This window comes from Lygodium microphyllum, chromosome 25 (assembly GCF_053477565.2).
Source record: "Lygodium microphyllum isolate KBCC chromosome 25, Lygodium_microphyllum_v1.1.10, whole genome shotgun sequence".
Classification (NCBI taxonomy): domain Eukaryota; kingdom Viridiplantae; phylum Streptophyta; class Polypodiopsida; order Schizaeales; family Lygodiaceae; genus Lygodium; species Lygodium microphyllum.
In genome coordinates this window covers 32,326,929-32,343,649 of record NC_141159.1, presented here as the reverse complement: position 1 = coordinate 32,343,649, position 16,721 = coordinate 32,326,929, and the positions used below count along the sequence as shown (strand labels likewise).

The window sequence follows — 16,721 nt, the reverse complement described above, 5'->3', positions numbered from 1 at the left end:
TTCTCCACCGACATATCCTCTGTTCTCTTTCGCTTGATAGGACCATCCTGCATGCATGTCGGGGGAACATGTGTCTCATCAATGCACCATGATGAGACCGCTGTCGTCTCATCAGAAGTTTTGAACCAACGGGTTAGTTCTAAAAGGCTCTCGCTCAGTTTCCCCACTCACACATTGTACCTCTTGTGTTGCTCAAAGTTTTGCTTATCCATGGCTTATGGGGCCTAATCCTATCACCTCAAAGGAGTCAAAGTTCATTTAATGGGGTTCACAGGCTGCTGATTGCAATGGCTTCCATAACTTCATTCCATAATTTGCATGTTGTGGGCAATGAACACAAAAAACCAGGGTTTAGTGTTTAGTGGATTAAATTTGGAAAGAGAACCCCAAAAGTTTTGGAGAGAAGGCCTTTTCAATTTCAATGTCTAGTTATAATATGTCCAAAATAACCTCATATATAATGGTTCACATATGATGTGGAAAAAGTACATGAAAAATCAAGATTTAGTGTTAAGTGAACTAAAATTAAGAAAAACCTTCAAACTTTAGGAGAGAAGATTATTTGATCATCTTTATCATGACATGACAAACATATTTTTTGAGTATTTGAGTTAGAAAATAGACATTTTATAAAGACTTAGAATATCAAAACCAAAAGCAAGTAGTTTCGATGTTCAAAATCTATACAACATGCTGGATTTATAGTTAAATCTAGGTGCTCCCACCTAGATTCTCTGAGCACATTGCGCCGTTGTTCTCCCTAGGGTTCGAAGGCATGTTTCATATGGCAAGAGGGTACACAATCTGAACTTTGAAAGGAGAGAGAGAGAGAGAGAGAGAGAGAGAGAGAGAGAGAGAGAGAGAGAGAGAGAGAGAGAGAGAGAGAGAGAGAGAGAGAGAGAGAGAGAGAGAGTGTGTGTGTGTGTGAATTGTATTACTTTATCTATCGAACGGTATTTTTAAGAGCATAACAAAATTCCGACCGGTATTTTAGAGTTCCAACGGCAACCGATACAAATACATTAAAATGCCGGTTTTTTTAAAACCATGGGAACTCCGGTATGAGAGAGAGAGAGGAGGCTGCGTGTGCACCAACGCTAAAGGTGTTATGGTTCAACAGTCAAATTTTTTTACCAGAACCAAAAAATGCGTGTCGTGCGGGAGACGGGGAGGGTGTGACTGCGCCAGACAGAAAGGCAAAGAAAGGTGGAATTTTATCGGTTTTATAATTTATTTATTTATTTCCATTTGCGAATTTTTCTTTTTTTCCCCAACAAAAGCAAGCCGGCTTTTTGCGACAAGCTGCAAGCTGCCTCAAAACTTGAATGCCTCTTGTCGCCACTACCCCGTTTATCATTCCCGGCCCTCTTCATCCCCCCTCCCTATATTTCATTACATTGCATTACATAAATCATATACCCAGGACACAGATAGCGATCTTCTACGTGACACACTCACGCACATGCCATAGCCAGCCTTTGACAGAATCCCCGACCTCCAGGCTCCGGAAATGTCCGGATATGCCTCCTCCTCCTCATCGCCATGACCGATCGCCTGGAGCTTCTTTCAGCCTTTCAGCAATGGCTGTTTTGCTCTCTGGCTCCATCGCTTGTAGGAATGCCCCCCCCCCCCATTGCCTGTAGCAGAACATCAAGGTCAAAGGCGCGGAAGGTTTCCTTGGACATGAAGCTGCAGCCTCTATCGAATTGAACTGATATAGTCTGACAAAAAAGAAGGAGAAGATGAAGTAGGAGGAGCTCCCTTTCATCTCATGCAGGGAAGGGAGAAAGTACATTTTGGTGAATAGCCGGAGTCTGAAAAGAGGAGCTCGCTTTTATTCTCGTGCAGGAAAAGAAAGGCGCATTTTGGTGAATAGCTGGAGTCTGAAGAAGAGGAGCAGGAGCAGGAGGAGGTGGTTGCTATCGTCTCTTCCATTGATGTCAGACATCAAAGTGTTACTAGCTGCTTCTAAGCTCCCGATGCGCCTGGCCTGATAGGGAGAACATGCAGCTCCAGCACACGCCGCAGCGTAACATACGGTGATGTGCTTGTGTTCGCTTGGCCATCCAGTTTAAGCGAAGGTTCAGGCACTGAGAAGATAGACATTTTTTTTTGGAGAGCCATCTTGTTTGATGGCCTCTCCGTACCTGCCTCATCGCTTTCTCTTCAGACTTGCTTGCCTTGTGATCACCTCAAGGCCGAGGGTGTCGAAAGGGCCTTCAGCTGGCCTTGCACGATGGCTGCTACTTCTCACGTCAGTAGGGTTCTGCCCCCCCAGAGGAACGCTTGTCACACAGCATAGCTGAGTCTTTTCCTGTTCATTTATGCCTTGGCCATAAGCATAGCGTCTGAGCTCTATGTTCCTGGTTGACATCTAAATTTCTCAGTGGCGAGTAAAAGATGAAGCCCCAAACGATATTGGATTGTATGATTTTTCAGCTTACTCCCACTCGAACAAGGTAGGACACTCTGCATTCTCTATAACAGCTCTTTGCTGTATTACTGGTTGCATGTTGCAAGTGCCAGCTGCTAGATCTTGATACTTTACATTTTATTCAGGTGTGAGCTTTACGTGGTTGCGGGAGATGTTATGGAGAAGTTGTCATCAGGCTTGCTCAAGCCATTCTTATCTCACTTGCAGACAGCCGAGGAACAACTGGCAAAGGGGGGCTATGCCTTGCGACTGGAACCTCCTGGCTGCCAAAGGGTATCTTGGTTCACAAAAGGGACTGCGGAAAGGTGGTTCAGACTCTCTTGCTATCTTTTTAGGCAACAACCATGATTTGCAAAGCTTGTGCGATTGAGATTTTTCATTTACATGTCCAAGTCTTCCATTAACGTTTGAGCCACCGACATATCATCATGGCTTGTCCTGTGAAGCATGCTGCATTAGTTGCTTTCAATCATGGAACTTTAGGGTGTAATTGTGGGATTGATTTACAATGATCTTCCATGCTCTGATCAGCTGTTGGATCTATGACAGGTTTGTTCGATTTGTTAGCACCCCTGAGGTGCTGGAGCGAGCTACTACTGTTGAAATGGAGCTGATGCAACTTGAAGAAACCATCCAAATGCAGACCTTGAACTCGACAAGGGTGTGTAAAAGTTTCATGTATTTGGTTCTGGGACTGGGTTTGCAATTTGCTTTCTCAAACATCACTTACTTTTGCACCATTTGCATCTCAATATCAGAGGCATCAATAGTAATTTCGGTGTGAAATGTATGTTTTACAGGCTGATGAAGTGGTATCTATTCATTCACCTTCTAGTTCCTCATTTGGTACGTCCTTTGCTTTATCATACATGCTTTTCTGTGATGTTGGTTTGTCTATACTGAGATATTTCTGTAAAATGAGAAGCAGCTCTTTTTTTTGGTATATATCAATTCGTTACATTCAAAATCATAACAACCTAATGGCCGCAGCCCGCTGTGACATATAATGTTCATGAGTTATTAAGCCTGCCATATCCCACATCACCAATCATAAATACAATCCTCTTATGCGTTCCTTGAAAAACCGCATCACACATGCCATGGCTGCGGCAATGATTGAGGGTGGTAGGGGCACAAGCAGAGGGAAGAGATAGTATTTGTCAGCTAGCTGTGTGGAACATTGAAGAAAATCTTTTGGATGGTTAAGCACTCAATACCACTCTTATGACTCACTTATCTTCATTAGATGAACTTGGAAGGGTTCATTCTACAGCACACAGGTAGAGCAGATTCTCTATATGGACATACAAAAGTGCAAGGGCAGCAGGTTTCTGGAATGCTCGGCAGGAGTGAAAGAATGAAAGAAGGGTATTGTCTTGATGCTACAAAGGGAAACACAAGGTTTTCAAGGGATGATAGAGAAGCTAAAAGTTGACCTAGAGAGGATCAAGGTCAACTATCAGTGCTGGATGTGGAGGTGGGTTGAGAGCTAAAAAATGAGAAAAGAAAGAAGGGCATACGAATGACCACTTTTGCCCCTTCCTAAGGATTGCTGGATGGCTCAGGTCAACATGTAGCCTATGTTGTATGCAGAGAGATTGAAGCAAATGGCAGTCACTGACAATGATAAAATAGACAAAGAATCGATAATGATGCGATAGTTTGAATGCATGAGTGAGTGCCAAAGATTCCTTGTCTCATGTGGATGAAATTAAGACGATTGATGGTTCAATATGCTTTGCTTGCTTTGAAGACCCTTGTTTAACTTAGTGTAGTTTATGGTTTCTAGATGAAGTCGATGAAACTGACAATGATTCCACTTATTAGACAAAACAAAGAATATAGCATTTGGGCAATGATTGCATGCTTTCGAGGCTGATTACAATGCCAATGGCCATCCAAACAAGTGATATAATACAAGCACTCACTCACAATGATAAAATAGACATAGAATAGATAATGATGCGATAGTTTGAATGCATGAGTGAGTGCCAAAGATTCCTTGTCTCATGTGGATGAAATTAAGATGATTGATGGTTCAATATGCTTTGCTTGCTTTGAAGACCCTTGTTTAGATAAGAGGCGGTCTCAGCAACTTGTAGTTTATGGTTAAGAACCAACTTGTGATTTTATGTGCTTGAACTTTTCACTTGTATTTTGTACTTGGAATATGTAGTGCCGAATGTTTAAACCAAAGGAAATAATCAAATGTTTGAGAATATGCCTCGTGTATATGTCTCATGCTATTAGTTTTATTGGGAGTGTAATCCTCCATGCAGTGTAGACGCCTTTGCTTCTAACAATTCTTAGCACTTTGTTGCTACCAGGTATAGCTTGTTCTCATTGATATATAATGATGGGTGATGAGCATCGATTGCCATAGGACTCAATGGAGTGAAAATGCAATCTGTAGTCAAGATTTTGCACAATACGCAAGAAATGTTCATGATTACTAGCTACCATCGTAATCCTTGTAAATGTTCCCAATGGCATTTAGATGTAACTAAAGGTCCCAAATAACTCTACTATGATGAGAACAAACAAATAAGTAACATAGCCTCTCAAAAATGGACTTATCGTCGTTGAATATTTGCGTTAATCTTGTGTCCCATATAAGTTCTTTGAAGGAACACTTTGGGCAAGGTGAATTTATTATCATGATTGAGGAAATCTTGCATTTGGAATATGACTTGTTACATTCCACTTGGACTCGAGTTGGTTCTTAACCATAGGATCAGGTGAGGAGAACGGCTTACAAACAGGTCCCAGGGGAGTCAGTCTGCCCACTCTAGAGTTGTGATACAAACAACTAATCTCGTGTGTCTAGAATGGATAAGCTGTGCAATTTCTGGAATTGCTGATGAATTCTACTGTTACTTCTTGATCAATTTAAACGCATTGCTATCATGGTATCGGTGGAAGTTGACCAGACATTCTTTTGCTGCACATAGTAACAGCGAATGGCTGTCCCAGGCCCCTAGAATGTGGAAATGCGTCTGAAATGGATCTGGTGAAGGGCATGCCCTGAAGGGGGGCATCCCCTATCTCGTCCCTAACAGCTGTCCCCCCATCCCCTTGTCAGGGATGGCTGATAGGGGATGTTTTTGACTGGGGACTGTTTTTTTTTGGGGGGGGGGGTTTGGTATTTTGGGGTCTTTCAGCCTTCTTGTAAGGAAAGGACTTTAACATGTTAGTGATCTTTGTTTCCTCCCTATTTTGACACATGTACACATACAAATCAGCATACTCTTGTAGCAAATCAACCCATATTACATATGCAGTCTTTCTACAATGGAAAATAGATGTATGTGTGCATGCACATGCATATAGTCTTTGGTAGTACACATTTGCCAACACATCCACCCACAATAACACATGCATACCTTAAGTAACTACAGAATTTAAAATGTCATTTATGTTGCCGTCCCTCTCCCTCCCTGTCCCCGTCCCCGTCCCTGACCCCGACCCAACCCCGATCCCATCCCCATCCCTGTTCCAGTTCCCCATCCCACGTTACTATGCTTTTGCATCTTATTCTTCAATGTGTTTGGTTTTCTTGAATGAACGGACTTAGTCTCTGGCTAATTGGTTTGAATCAGTTTGACAGTCATTATTGAAGCTGATCAGGCCATAATTACAGGTGAGCAAGTCTCGTCCCCTTTGGAGAAACCTGTGCCATCTTCACAGGTAGGGTGAATCATTGAGTTTAAGTTACAGGTTGAGTGTACGTTGAAAGACTTGAGTATGTTCATCCATAATTAAAACTGTCTGATGTTGATGCTAGTCTTGGAATGCTTGTAGATGAGACAGGGTTCCCATGACAGCAGTGAGGGTGGTGTCGATAAAAGTTCTAAGTAAGTTCTGCCATCTTTAATATCTTAAGAGTGTTCTGAAGGTTCAAGTTCAGCACTTTTACCAGTTCATGGTGACTTCAATCTCTGATTGATGAGTATAACTCAAATTCAAAGCATTGGTTTAACAAATATATGCAGATATCATTTTCCTGACAATAATCGTGGGACATGATTTGTCCAGAAAACAACTTCTAAAGGCATTAGATGCGCGAAGATTGGTTTTAAACAAAGAACAGGGCATGGCATTTGCTCGTGCTGCAGCAGCTGGTTTTGACCTAGCCAATTTGATGGATTTGATTGCATTTTCAGACTATTTTGGAGCTGTTCGTTTGAGGTAAGAATAGACGGTTATGTACATGCATTGATTAACATGGAGGCTGCTTTTTTTCTTGGAATTCAAAAATCATTAATAATTGAAGCTGAGAATTTGTTTTGCTCTTCAGGGAAGCGTGTTTTAGATTTGTGGCTTTGTGTAAGAAAAGGCAAGTTACTGGTTTTTGTGCAGAAGACATTGCATCCTCAGCTCAAAAAATTTACTGTGGCTACTCCAGTAAATTTATTTTGAGCATGATAGAGGACAAGGATAGTTTGGAGGTACATGCTGGTTTCAAGTCTATGTACGAAGGGCCTCAGGCACCACTTGACTGCAGTTTACATGGCATGGGAAATGGTGATGAACATAGCAGTTTTAAGAAGCAAAGCTTGCCAGGGTATGCTGCATCGGAAAATTTGAAAAAAGCAGCCATTACTGATTCAATTTCAGATGTGGCACAATTCAAGCCATCTTTCCAGGAGGAAGGTAGCCAGAAGAAATTACATTTTCTTCACGTTAGATCATCACATGACGAGAAGTGGGATTGTATTAGTCAGACAAATGGTACAGAGGTTTCACAGGTCATACCTGTTAGTCACACCACTGATCAAAATACTCATCACATTATCTCAGAAAAGTATTGGCAAGGAGTCACTTTGAACAATCAACAAGATGAGGAGTCATTAAAGGCTTTTATGACTGATAGCCACAACAATGGGATGAGATTCTTCAAAAATGGTGCTGTTCACAAATTTTCCGAGAAAACAGGCTTGTCCCCTTCTCTAGGAACAGAATATTTGTACATGTGTAATAAGAAAACAATAAATGGACATCAGGATATTCAGTGGAAAGCTCCCATGGTGCAGAAGTTTTCTAGCAAAGACCAGGTGGTAGATGCCATAGTGGAAACCTGTACTGACGGAAATGATTCATGCAGTGTTGCATCTTTTATACAGAAAAAGTGCCAGGATCAAGCTGTGCCAAAGCATGCACATGAGACAGGTAGTAAGGAAGTACAGGATTCCTGGAATGCTTTTTCAAAGAGGGGTCCTGGGAGGCAAATAGATGGAAAGACAGATGAAATTTTGAATTCCATGATGCATTCAGATGGCATTGTAGAAATTGAAGATAGCATGGAAAAGGGGAAAGGGCACATTGCAAGTTTCTTAAAAGCTGCCCCTGCTACATCAAACTTAGAGGGTGATCAGGCAGGGTTTCAGAAAATGATGAAGCCAGATCATTCTTTTGATCAGGCTATGGAGGATAGTACTAGCAGTAAGTTGAAAAGGCGACTAGCGTTTCATGATGCTCATCATTGTGATTCTGCCTCTGGATCTGGAACTATGGATGAGCAGGCACAGCAAGCTCTGAGGTCTCTAGATGATTCGTTGCTTATTCACAAGGGTGTTACAAGGAAAAGTTCACCTAGTGCATATTCTGAAATGCATGATGATCAAACCTATGATATGATTCCAGATGAATTGCCCAAAGTCAAAGCAAATCTCTTCAATCAACGGCCCCCTGATGACCTCCTAATAATATCTCCATGTGAAGGTGCTTCGACTGTTTCACCAATAGGGAGAATGGATATTGATCTTCCAGTTCTTGAATCCACTGCAGGCAGGCAGGATTCCAAAGCAGATCAGAACTTGAAAGCATCTGAACCACCCTCCAAAGAACGTGTGAAGAGATTCTTGGACCAGTATAATGAGAAACGAGAAGCCAGGCTACGAAATGAACCTAGATCAAAGAAAGCAGAAAGGGAAGCCAACATCAAGGCAATGCAGGAAGATCTAGAAAAGAGAAAAGCCGAGATGGGGAAAACTCGCAGATCAGACAAGCAAGTGGTACTGGCTGAGGCACAGCTGCGAGCAGCTAAACTTCGGGCTTATAAGGCAAGCTTGCAGAAGACGAAACAGCAAAAGGTACAATTTGCTACCTGTATTTTGCAAGATACAAAGGTTTGAAATTTAAAAGCTATCTTGGATCTTTTTATGTACTTAACATGCATGTGCAATTTTCTACTGGAGTAGGTTAGATGCCTTGGAAGGCAAGCCTTGCCCACCGTGTGTGTCTGGAAAGTAACTGTGTGTGTTTGTGGAAAAGAAACAAACTATGGTTTTATTGGAGCCAGTCTTTTGGTGCCTATAGTTCTTTTGAACATTCTCCACAACAATCCTTCTTTGTATGTGTTTTGTGGCTACTCCTTGAATATGTTGGACAGATCTGCATCCAATCCTAACAAAATAAATGTAGTAATATAAGCTTCTAATCTAGAGAAGTTCTGAACTGACTTGATTCTTTTTGCTATAATTCACTTATTATCATCATTGCCACTACCTCAAGAAAAGGTTGAGCTGGTGTATGGTGAAGGAACAAGAGACATCAATATCGAGGCTCATTGCATGCTGACTATGTCAATACTGCCTGGCTCTTACTTTCTTTAACTTGTGTTGCTTGAGGAGAAGCTCCCCGTGGAGCCGGATGAGGGCAGAGGGGGAGGGGAAAGAGAGGCTTCCTGCTCCCCCTTGCCCCTTCCCATGGGGGCTGGGGAGGCTGAAGAGGGTTTAACTTCAGCCTTGATCTGTGAATGTGTGCACAGGTACATGTTTCTGTCATCCATGGAATATAGTCAGGTATTTTGGTGTAACTTGTTTAGATTGATAGGCTTTTTGGTTTTGGTAGCTCTTTGTCATAAACTCATCCCTCCCTCTTGTCAAATTAGTGTATTTACTTGTGGTTTAAAGGCATGAGCCCTCTTTGAAGGCTAGTCAGCTTACTGATAAGAATGATTAGTTGGTATGCAGGAGGAGGAAGAGCGGAAGCGATTGGAGGAACTGAAGCAAAAAAGGTTGGAAAGAATTGCTGCACGAAGTAATTCGAGCCCTTTTGCCACTCCATCTACTCAGCGGGGGCTAAGGTCACAACTATCCACCCCCAGGCCAAGTCCAGCCTTGAAAAAGGTCAAAACTTCCCCAGGTGGAATTTCTACCTTATCCTCCAACCAAACTAAAACTTCTGTGAACAGGATCTCTTCTGACTCTAACGTTAGAGTTAGAGCTGCCATGGCCCTAGACTCAAATGCAACCAAACTTCCTTTGAAGTCCTCACGTGTTATCTCGAAGGATATTGAGAATCATCTTCGCCACTCATCATATGCAACTGAGCGGAGGCAGCAAGCTGGGAGGTCGGTTCAACATGCAGTTGCTGGATCTCAATCAAGTGGCAAGGCTAGTACTTTGAGGTCTTCCAACTCAAAGTTCAGTACCGCAGCTGGATCTCAGTTGAATTTCAAGGCCAGTCATCTGAAACAGACTGTAAATGTAAGATCCCGCAGCTCTGGAGTGACTAGATCAGCAGGTTCTGTAACTGAAGAAGAGAAACATCTAATCCGAAGTTTATCGGCAACATCTGGAATGAGGAAAAGTAGAAACTTTGCTGCTACTAACTTGAAAACACAAAACCCAGCTACAGGGCAAAGCCGCCAATCTTTTCCTGGTATGTTGAGAGGCAGTGCAGAGACCAAAGGTGGTAAGACTTTTCTCAGGAAGGGAAGTGGTATCGGATCTGGAATACGAACTGGTAATATGACAAAAGCCACCAAGGATTCAAAGGTGCAGCCATCCCATGTGAGAACCGAGATTGATGCAGCAAAGGTGCGTTTGAAGAAGCGTGGTAGTTTAAGGGTGACCAGTGAAGCAGATCAAACAATAAAAGTTGCTTATAGGGGTCTGATACAAACAGATAGAATGGCAAGTTTTGACCAAAGCAAAAGCTTAATACCAGAAAAGAGAGGGGATACTAAAGACACTAGGGGTTTTTTTAGTCCCTGTGAAACAAAGAAAAAAGTAGACACTCATATTGATGGCGTGGCAACTCAATCAACTGTTACGAAAAAGGGGGATACTAAAGACAATAGGGATCTTTCTAGTCCAGGTGAAGCAAAAAAGAAAGCGGACACTGGTATTGATGTTGTGGCAACTCAATCAACTCTACAACCAAGCTCTGCCCCTACCAGGATCAGTGCAACCAAGACAACTGATTCACCAGCTGCTATTCATAGAATAGATTGGTCTAGAGGACTGGAAGGAGGGAAGTTGCCTTGGTATCCCCCTTTATGGAAAGATGTTCAGTTAAAAATTGCGAATGAGGGCAGCAAGATTTCTACGTCTGTCCCTGTTGCCGCTGACAAAAAGTGTCAGCCTCCTATCTTCAAGGATAATGTAGCGGATGCTAACTCATGTCAGGCATCCCTTACTGATCCAGCCAAATCACGTCTAATGCTGTTTGATAAAGCTTGTGCAAAGAATTACAATACAAGGAAGCATTCTGTGGCTGTGGACTCAGCACTTGCATCTTCAGACCAAATTCTGTCTACCACTATTTCTCCACAGGCGGTCTACTCTAAACCGGATGCCTCCCAGGCAGGGGAGGTATCATCTTCTCAATCTCAGACTCCTGTGAAAGAGCAGCCTACTGGATTCAGAAAACTCTTTACATTCGGCCTAAGTCCTCCAGATTGGGCATCCCCTTCAAGCACCTCACGGACAAAAGGGAGCGAAGGATCACAAACTGGTTCGTCTCAAGGAAACCAGAATCATGCAGGTACCAAATCTAGCAGTGTTGAGTCTTCCACATTATCGAAAAAAGATAAAGGCACAGCATTCCATATTGATAAGAACATTTTGCCTCCCTATTTGAAGCTTTACTTTTGACAAGATGTCTAAACATCGCAGCATGTAGCCAAAATTGTTCATAAGATTCCAATTTGGAAAGATAAAACAGAGTGCGAAATCCTTCATATACAAGCCTCACCATGGGTATGTACCACCAAATCCATTGTGGAACAAGAAGGGAGTTACTGCATCAATGGTTGTCCATTTGGCTAACTGGTTAGGGTCTTTACTTCACTACGCAGCATTGTAGTGCAGCATATGGCAACCTGTTAGTACCCTACGTGCATCATGCATGCTGCGACATATTTTGGCCAATATCTTTGTACAACGGGGCGTTCTTTCAAATTGAATAAAGGATCCAAGCTCATTTTTGTGCATTGCTATGGCAGTTCTGTGCTTTCGGGGGTGTGAGCAAATGCTTGGGTATTGGAGGGATAAGGGTGCACGATCACAAGCTACCTGTGTTAAGGATGCATGTGGTTTCTTTTCACAGGGTTGTTGCCCTTAACAAGCATGCACAAGGGTGTGCTCAAGCATTCTCTTGGCAGAGAGAGAGAGAGAGAGAGAGAGAGAGAGAGAGAGAGAGAGAATGGCCACATTTCGCAAGGGACTTCAGTTAATTTGGACTAATTAGTTGGCATAACCAAGAGTACACCTCAACTATTACAAATGCATAAATATTAGGGATAAAAAATTGATAATAATAGTAGGAGTTTGGAATCCTTATCTCACGCTTTTGACCAAGCAAACATTAGGGATTAACAAGAACAAAGATTACCGGTGACTAGAAGTAAACAAAGACCACTTGATATCTCAAATTTTGTTGTTTTGATGAAGTTTATTAAATGCTACAAATTAAATGTCCTTCAAAATTTTGAATATAACAAGGACGAAAGTATTAAATATAAGAGCTTGTGAAAGATACATGTTCTATGTAATAAGAATCTCTCTCTCTCTCTCTCTCTCCGTAATTGTATCAGGTTCAAAGAAATGTACAAGTCACAATTAATCCACTAAGCATTGGACAGAGTAGTTGAAGAGACGATAGTAATATTTATTAGTTTCAAAGAAATTTACAAGTCACAATCCTCTAAGTATTAGACATCTATTATCTACTATTATCATTGCAAGGTTTGGAGGGGTGGCACGTGGTGGGCTTTGAGATATCCCATGCAGTGGTTGCTTGGCTCCTCTCCAAAACCCTATTTTAATCAATTTCACATTTCTAGCTCTCTTTTTTAGTTAAAATTTCAAATTGCGCTTCCCTCTCTCTTTGCCTGTCTTTGTATCTTATTCTTCGTTCTCTCTTTTGCTCCTCTCTTTGCCCTAGTTTTCTTTAGTAGTGCATCTTCTTGCCTTACAAGCAATTTGTTGGATAATTTAATGCCTTTCGCCTCGCACGGTGCCTTATACAGTCTACCACAATCTAAATCTCCAATGTGTAGTAGGCTTGACCTCTTATCATCATCCGCCTAGTCCAATTTGGTTCGAATAGGTAGCACAACCTTGTGTGGGTCCTTCACAAACTCTCTGTCTCTGTCTCTGTCTCTGTCTCTCTCTTTCTCTCTCTCCCCTATCTTGACGAGAGTTGGTAGACAAGTTGGCCACATACCAAGTTGTGTCATGTGTAGTAGTTGAGTAATGTTGCCAATAGCGGGCAACATGGTAGAGCGTTGGCAGGCAAGGGCATGGCGACTTGCATAGGTGGGTTGGAGAGGAACACATTCTTGGCAGAGAGAGAGAGAGAGAGAGAGAGGACAAAAACAACTCGTAGGTAAATGCAATTTTGTGACTCTCTTCTTCTTGAGGTTGAGGCTTTAGTCCTATCACAAGTGAGATAGGCCAAGGCAAGATGCTTTAGTCCTACCACATGCAACGTCATAGGCCAAGGTAGGATGTGTTCTCTCGTCCATACATGAGAAAAATTACAATTTCACGTGCTGCCTCATCTGGTGCATCTGCACGTCACGTGATGCCTCATCCGATGCATTCGTCACCAAGATTAAATCCACCTATAGCTAGTGTTCATAGGTGTCCCAAGTAGAACTCATGCCATACAGGGGACCAAGTAGTTCTTAGGTGCGAAAGGGATTTACTAGCCAGAGCCCCCCTAGCACTCTATCCACCTCCTACTAAATACGATCCCTATTGGGAGACCTCTCGCCCCCATCGAAGCCGGTTGATGCTTCTGCGGTGGTAAAAACATCCCCTCTTGGTATGGGGATTCAACACCTATCCTTGGGGGAGGTATAGGACTCCTCAATTCTTATATGTTCCAATTCTTAATTCAATCAAGATCTAATCTAGAAGATCACAAACAATATTGATGTCTGCAAGCAGTTATGACTTCAATCAATCATGCAACTTTCAAGTGATGCTTAATTCTAGTAACAATCAACACTTGAGTTTCACACAATGAAATCTTCCCCCTGGAATTTAACTAGGGGTATCTAGAATTTGGGATCTCTAACTTCCCAATTCTTGTAACCAAGTTTCTTGGCCTTAAGTTCGTATTTCTCGAGAAACTTATCTTATTTGAATAACCCTTTTTTAGAAAAACCTGTGGTATCGTGATTGGTAAAGGGTTGTTATTCGCACATGTGACTCCATTAGTGACTCTCGTGCTCGCAACTCCAACTGTTGCTTCCACGTTAGTAGGGTTGTTCGTGATTTTTGCTTTTGAATTCCTTTTGATGATGATGATGGTTATTGCCAGATTTGATGATGTAGGCCTCGCGGATGGTTTTTCTTGCCTCGTGGGAGAGCAATACTTCACTCTCTCTAGTAGATAGAATAGAGATGAGAATAGAGGTATGATAGAATAGGATAGAGTTTTTCAATGTTTTCTCTTCTCGGATAAGAGTAGAAGGGGATGAGAGACCTTTAGCGTATCCCTTTCCTTGGGTTGAACGGGATGATGTCTCTTCGTATCGTGGAACAGTTTCTCCTCCTTCTTGATCAGTGTCTCGTCCCGTCAAGATTGCTCTTGTCCTTCCTTGTCTCGTGGGAGCCATGGAAGAAGCCTGATGGGTTCGGACAGTGCTTCCGTGTAGGGTTGGAGAGAGAGAGAGAGAGAGAGAGAGAGAGAGAGAGAGAGAGAGAGAGAGAGAGAGAGAGAGAGAGAGAGAGAGAGAGAGAGAGAGAGAGAGAGAGAGAGAGAGAGAGAGAGAGAGAGAGAGAGAGAGAGGCTGATTACAGCAAAGCTTTGTTGCGTCAATAGTAGCAGAGAAACTTCTGCATGGGTCGTTGCGTGTCTGTTACGTGATGCTCTACCCGCGTCTGCTTTTTGGAATTTTTGATGACATCATCGATGACAAAGATTTCTCTTCTTTTTTTTTTGCCCCGCAATTTGTTTGGATCATAAATTCATTGTATAAACTCCAAATATAGTTGTTCGAGTACTTAAAATGATCAGAACACATCTGGTCGACACGCTTGAGCGAGCAGAATTGCGAAAATCCATAAAAAATAGACGAGAATAACAATTTTCATAAATCGTGTTATTTTTATTCATCTTTTGTCTTGGATGACTTATTCCCTTAAAAAATAGTAAGAGTATATATTTGGATCCATCTAAAGTCAGAATTAAGTCATCTAAACATAATACTAGAGATTTCAGACTATTCTAGTAAACCAGTCCTACTTCCTATAAATCCTGTAGAGATTCTGTAGTTTTTTTTTCCATGTGTGGACGTGCAACATAAATCAATTTTCTTTGAAATGTATATGCACATTGTTTATTAAAATAAACTAAGTAATGGGGACATTACATTCTTCCCTCAGAGAAATTGAGATGTCCTCATCTTGAGAGAAACTAGGGGTATTCTTTTGTAAGGGTTACCTCATCGACCCAAGTGGCATCCTCTTTAGGATAATCCTTTCATTGGATGAGATATTCTCTAAGGGTCCTATTCCTAAGGATTCTTTCTTTTACATCCAAGATTCTATCAAGTTGAAGTTCAAGTAAACCTTGGCTCGGCATTACAACTTGCTAATCATCAGGAATATGATCAGGATTAGGTACATAGGGCTTCAAGAGACTGACATGGAATACATCATGAACTTTTAAGGTTTCAGGAAGTTGTAGCTTATAAGCATTAGGTCCAAGAGCCTTTATGACTTTGTAAGGTCCACAGTATCTTTGGCTTAGCTTTTTGAAATTTCCCAATGATATTGACTTGTTCATCCATCTCTTCAAGCATCTTCTTAGAAGCTTTAACCTTCAAGGTAGAGTTGGAGAAGTTTAGTGGGGTTATGCATTCTTGCCCATATAGAGCTTGAAATGGGGTCATTTGAATGCTCTGATGATAGGACGAATTGTAAGCAAATTCCACCAAGGGTAGATATTGTATCCATAGTCTAGGTTCTTTGCAATAATATGCCCTAAGTATGTCTTCTGTACATCCTTGACCTTGGCCGGATCTACTGAAATTCCCTTTGTTGAAACTATAAACTCTAAATACTCGATTTGCTTCTTGATGCACGCTTCTTCTTCTAGGAAATAGCTTGTGAGACCACATTGTCTCAAGAACTCTCCACAGTTGTGACTCGTGACTTCTTTTATCCTTGGAATATGTTAAGATCTCGTCAAAGAATACAAGGAAGAAATCATCAAGATAAGGTTCGAATATATCGTGCATTAATCTGTTGAAGGTAGTAGGGGCATTGGTTAATCCAAATGACATTACGATAAACTCGTAATGACCGTACCTTGTGCTAAAAGCAGCTTTTGGGATATCTTCTTGCTTGATTCTGATCTAGTAATACCTTGATTTGAGATCAATCTTGGAGAAAATCTTCGCTCCTTGTAGTCGATCAAGTAGTTCGTCGATCCTTGGAATCAGATACTTATTTTTTATTATTACCTGATTTAGCCCTTGATAATCAATGCAGAGATAGAGAGTCCCATCCTTCTTTTTCTGAAATAACACTGGAGCTCCCCAAGGTGAGTTACTGGGTCTAATGTATCCCTGATCTAAGAGCTATTCGAGTTGTTCCTTTAGTTCTATGGATTCCGGAATGGACATTCGATATGGTCATTTTGCAACTCATGCAGCTCCTAGTACTAGCTTGATTTCGTGCTTTGTGGTGGAAGTTTAGTTAAATTTTTTTCAAGAAATAAGTAAGCATATTCTTTAAGCCATGACGATTAATCTTCGGCTTCTTTATCCTATTTAGTCTAATTTAATTAGATTAGGTATATAGGTGAGCCTTTTCTTAAACCTTTGGCGATTCGAGAAGCTTTCGCTAATTGAATCTTCAGTTTTCCTACTTCTCCTTGTGTGGCCACTTGTTGTCCTACAAGATTCAAGAATGTGACTTGGCCCTTTTCACAATGAATATGAGCGTCATTGGGAATTAACCAATCCATTCCTAATAGGCACTCATAGGTTCCTAAGTTTATCACTCTGAATTTCATGTTGGTTTAATTGCCACCTAGATTA

At 41.6% G+C, this 16,721-nt stretch overlaps 1 protein-coding gene across 2 annotated transcripts; it reads left to right on the top strand.

Moving 5' to 3' along the window:
• The first annotated feature begins 1,308 nt into the window (after positions 1 to 1,308).
• Positions 1,309 to 11,644, top strand: LOC148014051 (uncharacterized). 2 transcript variants are annotated; one of them, XM_087666225.1, is made up of 9 exons: positions 1,309 to 2,459; positions 2,560 to 2,739; positions 2,984 to 3,095; positions 3,235 to 3,280; positions 6,075 to 6,121; positions 6,236 to 6,288; positions 6,470 to 6,622; positions 6,732 to 8,526; positions 9,409 to 11,644. In XM_087666225.1, the coding sequence occupies exons 1-9, from the start codon at positions 2,401 to 2,403 to the stop codon at positions 11,314 to 11,316; spliced, it is 4,353 nt and encodes a 1,450-aa protein (XP_087522351.1). In that variant the 5' UTR covers positions 1,309 to 2,400; the 3' UTR covers positions 11,317 to 11,644. The 2 variants fall into 2 exon arrangements, with proteins under 2 accessions (XP_087522351.1, XP_087522352.1); XM_087666226.1 differs by lacking the exons at positions 1,309 to 2,459; positions 2,560 to 2,739; positions 2,984 to 3,095; positions 3,235 to 3,280 and adding an exon at positions 3,303 to 4,108.
• The last annotated feature ends 5,077 nt before the right edge of the window (positions 11,645 to 16,721 follow it).